This window comes from Spea bombifrons, chromosome 4 (genome assembly GCF_027358695.1).
Source record: "Spea bombifrons isolate aSpeBom1 chromosome 4, aSpeBom1.2.pri, whole genome shotgun sequence".
Lineage (NCBI taxonomy): Eukaryota > Metazoa > Chordata > Amphibia > Anura > Pelobatidae > Spea > Spea bombifrons.
In genome coordinates, this window is record NC_071090.1 from 86,533,753 (window position 1) to 86,550,936 (window position 17,184).

At 40.8% G+C, this 17,184-nt stretch overlaps 1 protein-coding gene across 2 annotated transcripts in view; it reads right to left on the reverse strand.

Annotated features, from left to right (window-relative positions):
* Positions 1-3,291: 3,291 nt before the first annotated feature.
* Positions 3,292-17,184, reverse strand: part of ARNT2 (aryl hydrocarbon receptor nuclear translocator 2) — a 33,749-nt gene continuing 19,856 nt past the window's right edge. For both annotated transcript variants that reach the window (XM_053465444.1, XM_053465445.1), the window contains 13 exons: positions 16,979-17,044; positions 16,672-16,757; positions 10,447-10,523; positions 9,870-10,004; positions 8,756-8,830; positions 7,714-7,865; positions 7,318-7,390; positions 7,108-7,234; positions 5,960-6,056; positions 5,738-5,873; positions 5,458-5,623; positions 4,864-5,000; positions 3,292-4,362 (listed from right to left, as the gene is read on the reverse strand). In XM_053465444.1, the coding sequence (XP_053321419.1) occupies positions 4,264-4,362; positions 4,864-5,000; positions 5,458-5,623; positions 5,738-5,873; positions 5,960-6,056; positions 7,108-7,234; positions 7,318-7,390; positions 7,714-7,865; positions 8,756-8,830; positions 9,870-10,004; positions 10,447-10,523; positions 16,672-16,757; positions 16,979-17,044 (1,426 nt within the window). In that variant the 3' untranslated portion in view covers positions 3,292-4,263. The remainder of the gene's footprint in view (positions 4,363-4,863; positions 5,001-5,457; positions 5,624-5,737; positions 5,874-5,959; positions 6,057-7,107; positions 7,235-7,317; positions 7,391-7,713; positions 7,866-8,755; positions 8,831-9,869; positions 10,005-10,446; positions 10,524-16,671; positions 16,758-16,978; positions 17,045-17,184) is intronic.

Sequence of the window (17,184 nt, forward strand, 5' to 3'; positions counted from 1 at the left end):
AGTTCACCTCCTTAAAAATGGCTCTTCATTTCAACATTTTAGCTTAATTTAAGCAGCCACCATCCACTTGGATCCACAGTTGGCTGGTTTAGCTTTTGGCACATAAGATCTGTTGTCTTCTGATTTGCATTATTATTGATAGAGCACCAGCAAGATTCAGTTTACTGTTACAATGAGGGAAATTACAAAATACACAATACTATTAAGGCTGAGAACATACAAAACTAACAATATGAGAATACTGTACATAAGACATACTGGCACGGTAGGAGAAGAGTTCTCTGCTCAGTCTATTAGAAGATAATATATGAGGAATTTAGGTCAACAGTTGCTTTCATCTGTAACTACAAATCTGGCTTCATAGAGTAGTTGTAGCCAAATACATCCGGATTTAGGCATTTCTCTTACAGTGTCATCCTGTTTATGGCCCTACTTTAGGTATGGCACACGTCACAGCCTTAGGTTAACTGCTTATTGTTTGTTTGACACTATGCAGTCCATATGCATTAAGTTGGAACAAATCACTTAGAGTTGGGTTTAACACACGATTGAGGGTGATGGACAGAGTAATCGGATTCGGATGAGGGAGTGGTATAAAATGACCTGGAAATGGCTTCTACACCAACGTGTTCCAGTGAATTATGCCAAAGTGCACGGACTTCTGCAGGTACAACAAACTCATGATCTAGAAGACTGTCCATGTTGTGGCATGCTTGTTATGCCAAATAATGAAAATATGGCAAATCAGGAAATGGCCGGGACAGTCGGAAGAATGACTCTCCTGTCCATTGCCCGGGTGGAGCTAGGGACCATGGTAAATAACCATGGTAAATATGACATCTAACGATTTAGAAATGTTGATATTTAACTAGTTAAAAAAGGGAGTAAGAACCTGGCCAAAATAGGCAAAACAAGGGTCAGGCTGATCCCTGCTCAAATGTATAGTGCTGCCGAGTATGCGGATGCTCTGCAAAAATGCAAAGAACAGCAACCCTATCTAACCGTGTTTGCTGGAACACAAGCATTTTTGTGGTACTAACTCACTCTTAGACAATGAATGACTTACGCTTAAAACTCATAAGCCCTGACAGGGTTTATCATCATCACATATTGGAGCAATTGTTTTATTTTCGTATTTATTTAATTTCATACACACAACATATTTTTGAAATGGAGAATGATGTGTTTGGGACATTTTGTTTTTTTTTTCTTGAGTCATGTGATGGAACATCTTATTGTGTTTGAAACAATGTCTATTAATCTTTCTGACTTGCATTATTTTAACCATAAATAGCCCTGGGTGTAAGGTTTTTAAAAGTAAGTTCTTTTAATAAACCAAAGTGAATCATTTTAAGTAAGGCAGTAACCGACTGTTATATAGGAATAGCTATTCTCTGTATTTCACAATATACCACTGGTCTATAGAATCATTATATCCAGGGGCATTATTCAGATTAATAATGGGGCAAAGGGGACAATCGCCCCAAGGCCTCTGTGGGCAAGGGCCCCCACTTGCTGTGCAACTTACGTATTTGACGTCATTGAAGAATAGGAATAGTTATGCTGGCTGGTGTGGGATCCACTAGATGACCCCTCTTCTTCAGCAGACGTGTTTGTAGAGAGTTAGACTCAACTTCTCATGTACGATCAGAGTTGGCTTCCTACTTCACGACATGTGACAGGATCAGCCAGTAAGAAGCTCCTCTTGTAGTCACAGGTCACAGTTACATCCGGCACATCCGGCACCGGAAGTTGTATTGCGTAGACGTCCCCCGCCGACCCCGCAAGACACCCGGGAGTCTGCTCCGGTAAGTCCGGGGGGGGTGCAGAGGTAAAACGCATCCGCACGATGCGCTTAGACAACCTCCCGTGCCGGCACCTCCCCCGTGGGAAGTGCTGGCAGGGGAGGCTGTCTGAGCGTATCGGGGAGTAGGATACAGGTCCCCTGCACCGCTGCGGGGGATCTGTATCCTAACCTCGCTGCCTGCCCGGCGCCCGGGACTGCAGTGGGGGGAAAAAGTGCGGCCTATATTCGAGCCAATACGGTACTTAAAATTTATTGCTGCTGGACAATATCATCACAACACTTTGGAATCTATGTATTAATCCGCTCTTGCCTCATATGTATGGACTGTTCTAGGAAATCAGTGTGTACAAGCTACATTTTAATACTGGCGCTCCAGTATCACTGCACAATTTGGCCAGTGGTGGGGTAACTGCTCCGTTACCAGGGGTAGTGGTACCATATAGTCAGGTTCAGCAACTGCTTAGGGCCCCAATTGTCTCGGTGGTGAGGGAGGTCATGTGAAGATGTGATGCACGCATGGCAAGTGACAGAACCACTGGGTTCCTACATCCAGGGGCAGTTCTACCAATGTGCAAAATCAGTGATTCACCTCTTCTAATGTCCGATTCATAGCGCACATGAATAAGAAAACTTCAATACCATGCACCTCAGTGATTCCCCAAGTGATGTCAGGCAATGCTGAGAGTTTGTGCGTGTTTTATGTATATGGTGGATTGCCTGTTTATAGTGATAGCCAGCGGACAGGTGGTTATAGTTGGAATAACTGCCGTTTTTGTTTTTAACTAGCCATACCTTACATTAATAGTAAATGGCTCTTATGCTTTGCATCAGACTAGCCAAATAAATCTGAGGATTAGAAACCTACCTGGCCTGCCGAGAAATCTACTGAGCAAAGATCATTCTGAAGACAAATAGGCAAATTCAAGGTAACCTGTCCTCTACATTATAAAATTACATATAAACAAAATTAATCAGGCGGCACCTACTGGGAGAGAGCAGGACCCTCTTCTCTGTCTTTACCAGTATGCCTTAAGGTGTTGATATTATTTTGTCTATTTTGTATATGTTATTGTTAGTTTTCTATTGTAATAAATAAAATATACTGTCAGACACTGCAGTGTGACTTTACACCATAGAAAACCAAAAGAGGAGGTTTAGTCAGGGAGTGATCATTTTATCTGTGCATGTAAGACAGGCTGTGTTTTAATACAGCAGCTTCCTCAACGCTGATAAAGATTTTGCCACTTTAAAACGCTGCCTGTTTCACAGAAGATTGCAGCTCCAGTTTCCATTTGGGAATAAAACTACATACACCATACTGTAATGTACTGACCTTAAACACTCCATGGGTTCATCTGGTGACAACCATCAGGCAAGCAATTGTCAAGTGAAATCATGAAAACACTTTATATTTAGGCAATGAATATAGTTTTCTTCCCTTTCACCCAAATGCATTTTTTTTACAAAACACGGTTACACGTAAATGCCAGTGTCACGTCTTTATTGAAATGACATCAGCAGAGGACAGCATAGCTAGACTATGCACAATGCAATAGATATTAGTATAGAACATTCAGTAGTACAAAATACAAAGTTTATACATTACTGGTCACATCAACATTAACAGCTCAATAGATTCAGTTACAACAGATTAGTAACCAGAACTGGTCACATGAAAAACACATGACACATTTCTGGTTTACTCCAGAACATGAGAAATCTCTCCAGGACATGGGAATCATGAGAGAACATGGCAACAACGTTAACTCTTCAGCAATGAGACAACAAAAAAAGCTCCATCTCTCCTCTGAAATGGAAACAAAATACCAGCCGTTGGCATCACACAACATTAGACAAGTCGTTTCCTCTGAAAGAGTGATTAAAACATAAGACAAATCTGCTGGTAACATTCAGAACTGCTGTTTTGTACAGTATACGGTCAATTACATCCACTGTGAGAATTCCTTCCACATCAATACCACTTGTAACCTGGGCTTTCCTTTAGCATCTGCTAAACCAATTCAACTTCCTCTACACATCTGATAATACATTCACTCGCCCCATTAGTTGCATGCGCCATTCACTTATATGATGCTTTTATACTTTAAGAGTTAGTGTTGAAAGTTAAAATTATTTTGTAATTTACAGTTAGCCCAACTGTCGGCAACAAAAAGGTCTTAACACTATACATTGATTAAAGAGAGAAATAAAAGTCACAAAAGTCTGCCTTCCATTAACTATTAACTTTGGCACATGAAGCTTCTGGGCAATGATCTAGCTTTCCAGACGGTTTCTTTCCAGCAGAGTTGCAAATGTATTCATAAATACGGCACACGATTCCCATTGAGCAGAGACTCTGTAACAGCCCACAGGAAAACAAGTCATAGTTGTCACCATTTTACGATTACAAAGCTGATATAAGTGACACAGAGAAGGATACTGAGCTTCACGAGATGTTACTCAGAAAATGGAGGAAACATCCCCAGGTCAGCAAAGTCTTCAATGTTGTAATTACCGGTGCCCTGGGTTGGATCTCCAGACATGGGCAGCATGTCCTGTACAGGAAATAAATGTTAAGCATGAGTTAATTAAGCCATTTCCCAAACACCAATTCTCCGTCATACATATTTCCCTAGTGGGCTATGTGTACACAAACACTGGCTCTTATATGCAGACACTTGCTTTACATTGGTTTATACAGCTACACTGCTAATGAGATACAAATTCCTTCACTACCAGAATTTATGTTGAGAGATTTCTTTAAACCTAAATCTACATTATTCTGCAAATACATTACACGTGCATACGCGACAAAATGTTTTAGCCAGTGTGAAAAAAGAAAAATCTAAATCCAATCAATATTTGGTGTGACCACCCTGTAATTCATAAATTGGAAGTTAGTTCTCCAAGATGCTTGAACAACCTACATGCCGTGTTCCTTAAAAATGTGTGTGCGAGTGTATGTCCTGGGCAGATGCCCTTTGGTTAAAGACAGTCTGGGCACAGTTAATGTGTCATGCGCGCTGGATATTTATGCAACAAAATGGACTGTTTACCTGGAACACTTCTGCCTGTCCTGGCTGCTGATGAGAATGCTGCTCGCTGCTCTGCTGGTTATGATGCTGGCTCTGCCACTGGGACCACACTTCAGATGCACGGCCCTGGAACTGACCACTGCTTTGTCCTGTTTCAGCTGCAAGATTTAGAAAATATTAGTAATGAAGAAGAAAACAAAGATTCATTAAAAAGGGAATGAAAAAACAAGAATAAAAAAGATAAGAAATATACGTCAGGAAATCTTACAGCTGGTAGAGATGCTTTATGTACTGATGAACTTGCAGTGGTCCTTTTTACCAAAAGCATGGCTTATACCATTTTAGCTTCTAATGGTTGTACAGAAAAATGCCAAATTCGGTATATGCAATAGCTTCCCCTATCTGCAAATCTGGCAGTCGGCAATATAAAGCCATTTGTAAAACATTATGGGTAGGCAGTTTTTGACACAGCACAAGGCATGGATGACCACCATGATGGAGCTGGATAGGTATCAGTGAAGAAGCATGTTTTAAGAAAATGATATATTATATGCATTTTTGACCACCTAGATAACAGAAGATAAATAACAACAGGTAGCATGAACTCATTCTCACTAAATGCGGCGCTTCTTCCTCCTAAGCTGGAGTATGCATTGCCACTTGGTGACGAAGTGGTGGGGCTGGATAGCGGGCTGTACGTAGAGGGGTCCGATGTATACGTGTGGCTTGTTCCAATCCCAAAAGGAGAAGTCTGAGCTTTACTGGATTGTGAAGTGATTTGCTGAAATATTAAAGAACATGTACTTTTAATTAAGCACCATACACGTGTTCCCTTCACTGTCAATACCAACAATTCAGTGATGCAACTCGTATTGACAAATGGTGGTCACTGTACCTGACCCTGAAAGGGTGGTCGGCTTCCTGTCCAGACCTGTCCAGCGTTAATCTGACGGGATATCTGAGACAAATTTTGTGCTGTACCTGTTGGTGACTGGATCTCATTAACTCCAGTAACATGGACCACTGAAGAGCTGCGAACATACAAACTCTAGATGTCATACAGAATAGCTAACATTACTTTCATTCGTCAATACAGGTTGTACGGCAGTCTAAGTACCTGAACGACTTGCCACTGTGTCCAGGCTGGAAGGGGCTGCCTGTTGAGTACAGCTGCTGAGTTCCACTGCCTGACGCCGACAACATTTTCTTTTCGGCTAAAAGATGACAGTGAGAGAGTCACAGAGAGTCGACAAGAAACATAGGTGGGTATTTATGGTACCAAAACTCTTCCTTAAAACATAGTATTTTAGCTAACACAAGTATTATAAAACCAAATTGTACAACTGTCTTGGTATAACTAAGTACCCATACCTTGCCAAGATATAACAGTTTATTCATTTCACACACTGACCTATTCTGATTTTTTTTCAGTGAATACTACAACCATATAATATGGTATGTGATGCAAAAAGAGGGCATTGATACGTTGGCAACAGAACAAAAACTTCTTCCTAGTTTTTATTGTTATTGTGCCTAAGCATTGTGAGGAAATAATAGAAATGACAGTTATTTTAATATTTTGTCCTTTTAAAATATCACCTTTACCCAATCTGTAGCATTCTAAAACCCAACCGTAAAAGGATGCAGACATCCTTATGGATGCTAAGAATCCTGTTGAAAAATAAATTAGATTTCCCCATAACTGTAACCTGAGATCACACCGATCGATATATTTTTAAGTTCTATAAATTCTGACTCTCCACCACATAGAATTCCAGGTTTATCAAAGTCCAAAGACCCCTCCTTACCCCTCCCCCCCAGCTATGTGTTATGGCGACAGGCAGACTCGCAGAAGGCACTTTAAATCAGTTAACGTTAAATTCCTTTTCAATGAAGACTATGCAGTTGACCCTCTCCCTACATTTACAAACATACCCAAGTTCTTATTGAAAACACACATAACCAGGTTCCCTGGGGCTCTTGAATTCAGCTCAGTGCTCTGACCTGTCCTGATCTGAACTTGGTCAAACACGTAGTGCCTCATCAGACACAATACATATGCTTTACTTGGAAAATGAAGAATGGCATTTGTAGTGTTAATATATGAATGAATACTGATGCTTAGCAGTACACGGGGATTAAGGCGAGAAATTGTTTCCTTATTGCAATGCAATGCATTTTCCAGTAATGAAGGTTTTGGGGCTATTCTGACTGTTTTTTGCATTATGTTTGCTCCCAATAAAGATGAACAGATACACAACATACAGGCTGTGATTCCAGCAAACATCTCAGCGAAGCGTGGGTCACGGTCTTGAGAAAAAATGGGATCTGGCTTATCAACCACGGTTTTCCCCCCTTCGTGAACGGTCCCTGCAAGGTTTGGTACCGGAACCTGTAACGACACAAGTTGTATAGTGCAGCAGAGGCTGAAGGGGGTGCTGAAAGATAACGCAGCAAGAGTACCGCAATACCCACCTGTGACAGGTCATAGGAGGACAGGCTGTCCCTTGGATGAACTTCTAGCTCGGCCTGCTGCTGCTGCACTTGCCTAGGAAGACAGAAACAGCTGAGGAAATACTCTAGGCTATAAGGGTCTGTGTGCCGTATGTGGCACCATCCCACCATGACTGCAACACATAGGGTGAAATGATTTTAAATGTGGAGAACTTTCACAAATAAAAATGCCATGAGGCCTAGATTGTGTATCGTTTATATAAGAACATATATAACCATTGAATATCCAACGTGACACGGTGAACTATTAAGCTATGGTTTCATTATTAAGTAAGCAGGTGAAAATGTCTTTAACATGGAGTTACAAAAATGTCCTTCTTAAATGGACGAAGCTATGGGCTATGCAACTGCACTTACTTTACATTGGTGTTGGTACATATAATGTATTCAATCTCATCAGAATATGGGTTCTGGAAGGTAAAACTGCTGGTGCGAAGCAACATCCAGTCCCGTGTCTTTGTGTGAAATCGATACATCACTGATAACACCTGTCCTTTTAACTTCACCACCTGATGAGAGGAAGTACAAATGGCGGGATTCATCATAAACAAAGTTAAGTGTGGCCTTGGAAATGAGGCCAAAAAAGCACAAATATCCATTATTAAGAATTAAATAGAAAATACAGCTTCTCTTCCTTCCTACATACATTTGCCCATCTTTGCTCGAAGCATCTCACTAAAGCCACTAAAAGGTACACTGTTAGAAAGGGCTTCTGCTGGGCTTTTGGCTAGCCACTCACATATACACACACACACACACAGTCAGACACTCACACTAACATACTTACAAACTCACACTAGAACAACTAGACATTCAACACTGACCCACGTTAAAACATGCGCACCTAGACACCCACTAACAAGCCGACCCACACCAACACAACTATACATTCACACTAACAGACGCACATCCAGACACTAACACACACACTTAGACTATCACACATGCACACAGGCTAACATACCTAGACACATGCTAACATAACCACACAAAAACATACCCAGGTATACATGCTAACACACCCACAAACCCCAGACACACCCACAAACCCCAGACACACATACCCAAACACTGACCCCCACCCATCCACCCCGGATCCAAACATGGGGGGTGACTGTGTGCATATGGCATTCAAAGGCATTCACAGTGAGTGACGAGGCAGGTTGGGTATAAAAAGTGATTCTGGAGAAAAGGTTGAAAAGAATGGTCCTATCACCATAGCAACCAATGAAACATCACTGCTGATTGGACTACTACGCTGCTCTGCTATGATTAAAATTTTTAACTACAATCATATTTTATACATAACGTCCTGATAAAGGTTAGCAAGGAAATTTATGTGAGATAGTATAATCTAATCCAACCAATATTAATCCGTAAAAGAAAACGTTGATTTTACCTGCTGGAAACTTTCCCGAAGATGACTCTGATCTTCAGGGTGACAAAATTCAATTATGTCCTTTCCCAAGAGGTCCTAGAAAAACACACAACACCGATAGTACAATGGTGCAATCTGAAATAAGATCTGTACAGACTATTTAATTGATAAATTATTTGTTTATGACACCTCACAGTTACAAGCCTGAAAGTTACATTCACTGAAATGCTCTTCTTACTGTGTAAAAAAAAAAGGCCACAACCAAATAGCACCCCCGGCAAGAAGACCCTATGTCACCCCCCAAAAAAACCCCACATTTTCTTTTTATATATTTAGAACACAGATCTTTTATGCTCGTCCCCCATGCATTGTCGATGCCTCTATTGTACCCCCGTCAGGTACCAGACTGACCACTGCACATCGGGGATTCATTTACTAGGGTAAGTTGAGGCTTTCTAGTGATTTATGAATGAGTACATAATGTTTTTCACAAAGCAACACTAAAAAATAAATTAAAATTCTAGGGGGTCCAGCCCAAAACCCAAAAAACAGCCCCAGACTATTACCCTCCCTCCACCAAACCTTACAGTAGGAACTATACATTCTGGTAGGTAGCGTTCTCCTGGCATCCGCCAAACCCAGATTCATCCACCAGACTCCCAGATCTGGTCATATAGTTTATAATAACAAATATACAAAGAGAGCTGTTGGATTGAGCAAGGGGATGCTATTGCCCTCCAAAATATCCAACGGTATCTGCAGTTAATAAAGTGCACCTAGTCTTACTCTGTTAGATGCCTTTGTCTAAATGCTGTCTTGATCAAAGACATGTTCAGTTTTCATTAGACTAACAAGCACGTAACAATTATATATGTAATGTGATATTAAATGCTCCAAGAGAACCTGAGTTGTAATCTCAGCCACTTCAATCATAGGACAAGTAGGCCATGACAATAAAAACAAAGTCACATGAAACAAACAGACCATAAAAACGTAAACAGACATACTAAAGGAAGTCAACTCAGTCCAAGCACAAGATATTCTGTATTGCTGGAATAAAGTCTTTACCACACAACATAAATATAACTCCTGGCCTCTGCCATAACACAGATGCTGGCCACCATTGAGCACTAACCTGTGGTTGGTACCCAATCACGCTGATGCACCGTGGATCCACAAAAGTGATGACTCCGTCAGTGCTGTGTCGTGATAAGAATTCGGTTGGAAGAGACATTCCGTTCATGTCCAAGCACCCAGGGGAACTTGTGACCTGAGGGAGAGCTTGTATTTTATTTTTAGTTTATTTATATTATAAACAGGGAGAGTGAATCAGTCCATGTGTGTAATGTATAAGGACAGCAGGAGAGTGATTGCCTGCAGTGGAAGCAATTGTTTGGGCAACTGTCAGGAAAGCAGGGTCAACAGAACAATAACAATTGAGTTGTAGAGTAATATGTTTCTCGAGAACATGACAGTATGTTTACTGAACAGGATTGGACACAATGGGAGACAGTGCTGCATATGCATATCTACAAACGAGGCTGGTTACTTGATGGATGACCACAACATTCCACTAAGCTACATGGACCAATACAATGTGAGGCCAATGAAGGTTAATAAAATCCAAAATGTTTTTGGTGTACAGTATCAAAGTCAAAGATGATAATGTGACCCTACACATAGCAATTCCACAATAATATTTGTATTCAGACCTGTAGCCTCCCAATAGCAACCAAGCAGTATTTGCTCCCTTGGCCCACCTCTGCATCTTCTTCAGGGATAGTCATACCTATAAAAAAATGGATAAAGTCTGTATGTATAGATGCACAAAACACCATTACTTTGTCTCAAAATGTGCGCTTTTGTATGATAAATGAAACATGTTTCTCAACAAACTTCCAGACATTTATAAAGTTAGAATAAAGCTATTGTGTCTTGCACCCAGTAACAAAGAAGAAGACTCTATCATCTTGGCCTGGATGAGAACCTGCAACTGCCTGCTGGACCAATTCACTGAGGTTCCAATTCACGTGTATACCCAAGACCATATACTCAAATAATCATAGGCTTTTTTAATGACTTACTAGTAAACATAACAAAGCAATAAATGCAAGTCTAGTGACTACAACTAGAATTTCCCTCCTGAAAAATCTATGTAGAGTTGATGGGCAGACAAAATATTTGATCTGGTCTTGAAGAACACTTTGGAAAGGGATTGGGTAAAAAGCTGCATTTCCTTACTTTGTGCCATTTACTTACAACCCCGTAGATCAGACATGTATGTATCTGGAGGTTACATATGGCAAAAGGTATGGATGGGTGTTAAAACCATTAACAAAAATGTTTTGTCATCAAGGGAACCTTGATCAACATATTTAGTAAATTGACATGGTCAAAACACAAGGACTTCTTTTGCATACCCAGCCCTTATCCTTTTTACATTTTTGTTCCGGAGATTAGCAATCAGACAAAATGCCCATTTTAGGCACTCTTTAACTTCCCGTAATCACTTGCACTAACGGCTGGGACGAATTATTCCTCACCACCATGTACTTTTGCCCTACTGTAATGTTGATGCCGTTGTAATAAATGAAAAATGAAGTGGGGATTGGATTGTCATGACATCAGTGGTTCTAAAATTAACTCTTAAAAACCACAGGAATGTCTAAACATGTGCTTGTTATGCGATCTGTATATGACATCACGCTGCTACATGGAAGTCAAGTGATGTATAAACTCTCTCTGCCTAGTCAACACTGAATAAGGTGAGAAAACAAGCTTGAGTATGTGTGCGGCACTCATGTGGTTAATGCAGCCTCTGTTATGGATATTTGAGATGCTGCTGTCCCTGGTTCCCCCTGCTCTGCAGACACACAACACAGGAATGTTGTTTACTGGTAGCAAATCAGAGGCGATGGAGCACATTTGGGTCTCATTAGAGGTATTTTTATCGCATGCAATTCCGCACTCCTTGGAGCCATCCGAACTTCCTGTTATGGATTTGGAAAAAATGCGGCCGGTCTTGTGCTGAGCTGGTTTCAGCATTTTCCAAGATCATTTCACAAGGCTGGGTTATATGGTGACGGCATTGTGAGTCACAGGCAAGCCATCTTATTTATGACCCAAGTTCTACAATCCCAAACAATAGTAGCCATTCTATGTGACATCGGATTATGCACATCCCCGAAATTAATTTGCTAACTCATTCATAGCTGAAATATACGTAGCTGTTCCCGTCATTACTGTGCTTGACTCTTTAACTCTCAGAAGGTGGCTTTTTGATTTATGTACCTGGAGAATTGTCACCTACAGCACTTTCAACATTTATTAAAACTGTGTATAGCTTGTGTTTTTGTGTAGTTCGATCAGTATAGATTTTTGGAAATAATTAAAGGTAAGAGACTATGTGGACCAGTGAAGCTGAGAAGTGCATAGCTAACATAAATCCCAAACTCTGGTGAGACAGTCCTGGCAACTGGACTAACGCCCCAGCGGCCTGTCATGCAGAGTGCCTGAATCATTGATACCCAGATGCGCAGAAAAGTACTAATTGGGCCATCTAGTCTGCCTTTTTTAATCACTTTTTTTGTTTTTCATTTTTAGGATAGATTTATACACATCTGTGTTGCTGCCTTTGCCTGAACTACTTCCAATGGTATCCAAAGGGTATCTGTGGGTCACTTTAAAGACTAGCCCCCCGAAATAATCCTTTACTGGAGCAATCCTATAATTTCTTCTGGAAACACTTAATTGTCATGTGACACAAAAGCATGCTTGGGTAGGTTGTTGCAACATAAAATGAAAGAAGAAAATGACACCAGTGGTTGCTAATTTGCTGATATACTACATAGTGTCAGTCATGTATATTTTGTGGAACAATACATTTAAGGACTGTGTACATGTGATTAGGATAATTGTGGTAACCCTTTAAATCTAACTAGAATGTTAAGGTTCACATCTTGAACAATATCTGCCGCTCTCAAGTATACCACAAATCAGGTATCAGGGCTATAAATATAATAGCATTAATATTTTACAGCTTCTTGATCCAAAGAAGAATTCTGATTGCCTCTTGGAGTCAAGAAGGATTTTTTTCCCCCTGATGGCAGAATTCGAAGTAGCTTAATTAGGGGTTTTTTGCCTTCTTTTGGATCCAGAATAGGAAGGTTAGGTAGAAGGGTTCAACTTGATGGACTTTTTTCAACCTTAATCATGGTGCTCAGCGTAAGAGTTTGGATCCTTCCATCTATAAATAACCCCAATCTGCATCGACCTCTACATCCACTTCTTGAGTTCGCACCCACACAGCCGAGTGCAAACGGGTCCACGCTAGCCAAGCCGCTGTCCTGCCATGTCTGTACTGTAATAAACACTGGGCAGCTTATGTATGAGCCAAATGCATGCTGGCCCCATCCATGACATATTGTTTCTCCATTCTGCTTATTGCAACCAAATGTTTTAAGCGACAAGAGTTTGGCATTGAAATCTGCTCTCCCTAAAAGCAATAGATCATGATTTGAAATTCCACTCAGGTTACCCGACGTGATGGACTACAAGGAATCCAAATGAGAAGAAAACAGAATGATCAGAATAACAAATTAACAATACAGCATGCCGTCTTCTTAAAGCGGAAAAGTTCTGGGAAGAACTAAGGGAATTTTATTGGACTCTTTGCTGTTCTTATTTGACCCCGTGCGGCTGCTAATCAAGGGACCAAAATTCACAGAAATGTTAACAACGTATTCTAGATCAGTACGCTGCTTTCTGGGTCTTGATATGAAAAGGTTAAAGCGTAAGGGGTTAATTAAGAATAGCAGCTAGGCCTTTGTTGTGTCTGCCAGACGTGATTGTAGCTATACTTCCCTTTTAAGGGACTTTCTTCACGCTACTGCTGAACAAATACAGGGCATTTACAGAGCCGCTTGGAAGCCGAGTCGTTGGCAGGACTGCCGCTGCTCACAATGTGGAATTTAGCGCAAGGCCATGGAAAATGTACAGCTCGCTGCCTGGAGCATGTGGCAAACAGGGCCAGCCAGATACGTATGATTATTGTAGTGCAAAGATGGACACAACGCAATCAGACATATTAAAAGGTTGTTGAGCGGTCGGCCTGCAATTGAGAACTTGTTTCCAGTAAACGGCAAACCGGAGAGTTAACTGGAAATCATAAAAATAACTGCCTGGTATTTGTGAAGCACACGTTCTCTGAGCTCCGTCCTTTGCTGAAAGGGTTACCGAGAGGTTGGAGTCTCTGGGGTGCGTCTACTAAACAGGGCTGGAGGAACTGCTAGACACGGCACAAACTACGCATCTCAAATACACAAGGAAAACACAAACGCCGGGATAAAAGATGGCGTAGGGCTTCCCAAATATTAAGCCAAGCTTTACGGATATCGCTAACCAGAATCTGTTCCAAAGAGCTTGTAATCTGTATGTACGGGTACCCACCCGAGGTCTGCCCAAAGCCCGGCTTTAATGAATATCTACTAATAGTAACTAGTGTACCAAGTGGAGCCAAACCGTGCTTTCTTTGTAGCTGCATTGTAAGGACGTCCCAAGTACGAAAGCCTGGAAACAAAAAAAGCTCTGATATTAACCTCAATGCATGCGATTAAACTGATGGGAATTAAGGCTTCTTGCCCCTGACTATATAGTTTGGCCAGTCTGGCCAACAACTTTATTACACTCCAAGGCTGCGGCTTTCTGCAATTTCAAGAGAAAGTCCCTAAAGTGAATGCTGCACCCAAAGGTTGAGTATGAAGGCCCTAAACGTTGGTCTGATTGTTCAGGGGACGTGTCCCCCTTTTTACAGCAAGATCTTTGAGGTTGCGCTGATTTGCCAAAAGGCTTTGATCACGTCCCTGTACATGGCGTGTGTAGCTAAGCTTCAATCCTATAACATTCATCTCCCCCTGCTAGGGCATGTTAAGAGTAGCTGCATATTACACATGTCTAAAAATAACATGTATATCATTTTACGCAGTTATTATGGACTTTCACGTAATACGCCTTCCTGTATGGAAATCAGGAAATCTACGCACATGAAAAAGAAATGGCTTAATGCGTAAAGAACACAAAACTGAATGAATTCTGCATTTGGCATTTTGGAATTGCTTTGTTTACGTTTAGCTAGATTGTTTCCATTATACAATATTTAATTTGTTCCTTACAGTTTGAGCTGCTCGGTCAGGGGGTTTCAATCTTCGTAACCTCCAGTCAGTGGGCTTCTAAACACACAAACAAGCGGGAATAGCAGACCCATTGCGTGTGCCGGGATGCCGAATTCCCACCTGCCATACATTAGCCGAGGGTCTGCTCGCTGCGGGCTAAACAACTCTATATATAGAATTTCTGTGCAAGATGACCAGTCCCACAGGACACATCAACCTACGCCTGAGCCCAGGAATCTGCACAGGTTACTAAGAGGCAAATGGACAGACGTTACTTAATCACCTCTGTTTCTGCATTTTCCTAACCGAAAGACTGTCCTCCTTCACTGTTATCCCACCTTAACCAGAGGGTGGTAGATAAATGGAACAGCCTCCCATCAGAAGATGTAGAGACTACTACAGGAGAGACATATGGCTTTCCTGAATCTAAGATAAGGTCTGTGTCTTTACATCAGGAAAAATGGGCAGACTAGATGGGTCCTTAAAAGCCCTCACTACTCTCCACCGGAAACACGTCTGGACAGTTATAATACGCCAGAATTGATGTCATCCACACGTGTGATGTAACAGCGGCATACCGCGGTCAGAAGCACTAGCCACATGAGTGGACAAACACACCAAAACTAGTCCACCTTAAATCAAGGGCCGTATTACAAATGTATCCCCATAAAACTAAACTAAGGCTTGAGAATGACTGTTATGATAAACCAAAATAAGCAGGTAATAAGCAGGTATTTTCATACTCTTATTGATATATGTTTTGGGCCAAGACAGACCTTGCTATGCACTAGAGCCCAAGTGGCCCTTGGGTATACATTAAAGTATATAAGGCAGATCAACTTCTCATCCTTATGACATCAAACAGCTCATCCTTATCATAACCCCTAGATGTATTATGATAGCATCACGTACTAGTTCCATTGACGCAATAATCATCTTTTCAGATTGGGTTGATAAATAAAGGTTTGTGTGGTTCTATGGCAAGATAACGCTCAGCAGGTGAACCAGAAAGCACTGATCGACTTTAGAAACTTAAAGCAATCTGTGGCCAGGTGTACGCAATGTCTATAACTTTACACCTTTGTAACTGAACGCATCATTAAAGAGAAGTATTTTGTCAAGTAAAATGTTGCCACGATATTTTTGGTCTGGGACAGTTAATTGTCACAAGCAGGGTAATGATAGGCTGCTGCCGTGGAAATATTTTTGCAATGATTTTATGTGATTACATCTCCAGAGGAAAGAATAAAACAAAGAAACTTAGCATACTAGCTCAATGATTGCTCTGACTAAGTGGAACATCACTTTTAAGTACTTATCACCAACGTACAGCAATAAAAAAATCATCAAACCACCAAAGCCAGCCCTTGCTAAGTGTCCCAACCTTGTGGCTGTACAACGTTGCCAAGGAGTCCGCGCTCCCGACGGCACTTCACATTTCCATGTGACCCCTATTAGGAGGGAATTCTGAAACGCCTGTTTGGCAGCATCTGGCAATCAGTTTCCACATCCTTTATTGAGATCCTAAATGCCAGATGTTTTATTTTTTCAGGAAAAAGTCACATTTCTGTGAAGAACAGTCTATTCCGAACGGCCAAACACACCAACACTTCTAATACTAAACATATAACTTTTTTGAAAAGCAGTGAAATATTCTTTATATTGCTTCAGTGTTAACAGCTATAAAAAAAATCCCTGTTCATACTTTAGAAGTGCTGGTTATAAGCTCCATTATACCATTACTAAACAGAGGCACACTTCTCTTACCTGCAGGTGGCCAGGCTTTAATGTACCCGGTACAGTGAACCACAGAATACTGTGCTTCCCCTTCCTTCACTGGACCTAAGCCGTTCCTGAAAGAGATATGAGAGAGGAAGGGATAATATACATTATATATATATATATATATATATATATATATATATATATATATATATACACAAATGAACATGGATTTTGGACAAAGGTAGAAAAAACACACAGAAAGGTTAAATGTGAAAGGATTACTATTTATATACTATATGATACTATATATTACTTATATACTATATATATATAAAAAAATATATTTTACCTGTATCTTTTGCGCATCGTACTTATTCTGTTAAGAGGTAAATGATCCAAGGGGGCATTACCACACCTGCAGTAAACCACAAACATGTCATCATGTCATCCATTTTATAGACAGTGGGAAGGGTGACATATACATTAATACGAGAAAAAGAACCTCATAATTAAAAACTAAAATGTGTCATTTAAATTGTAATCTGGTAACAAAGC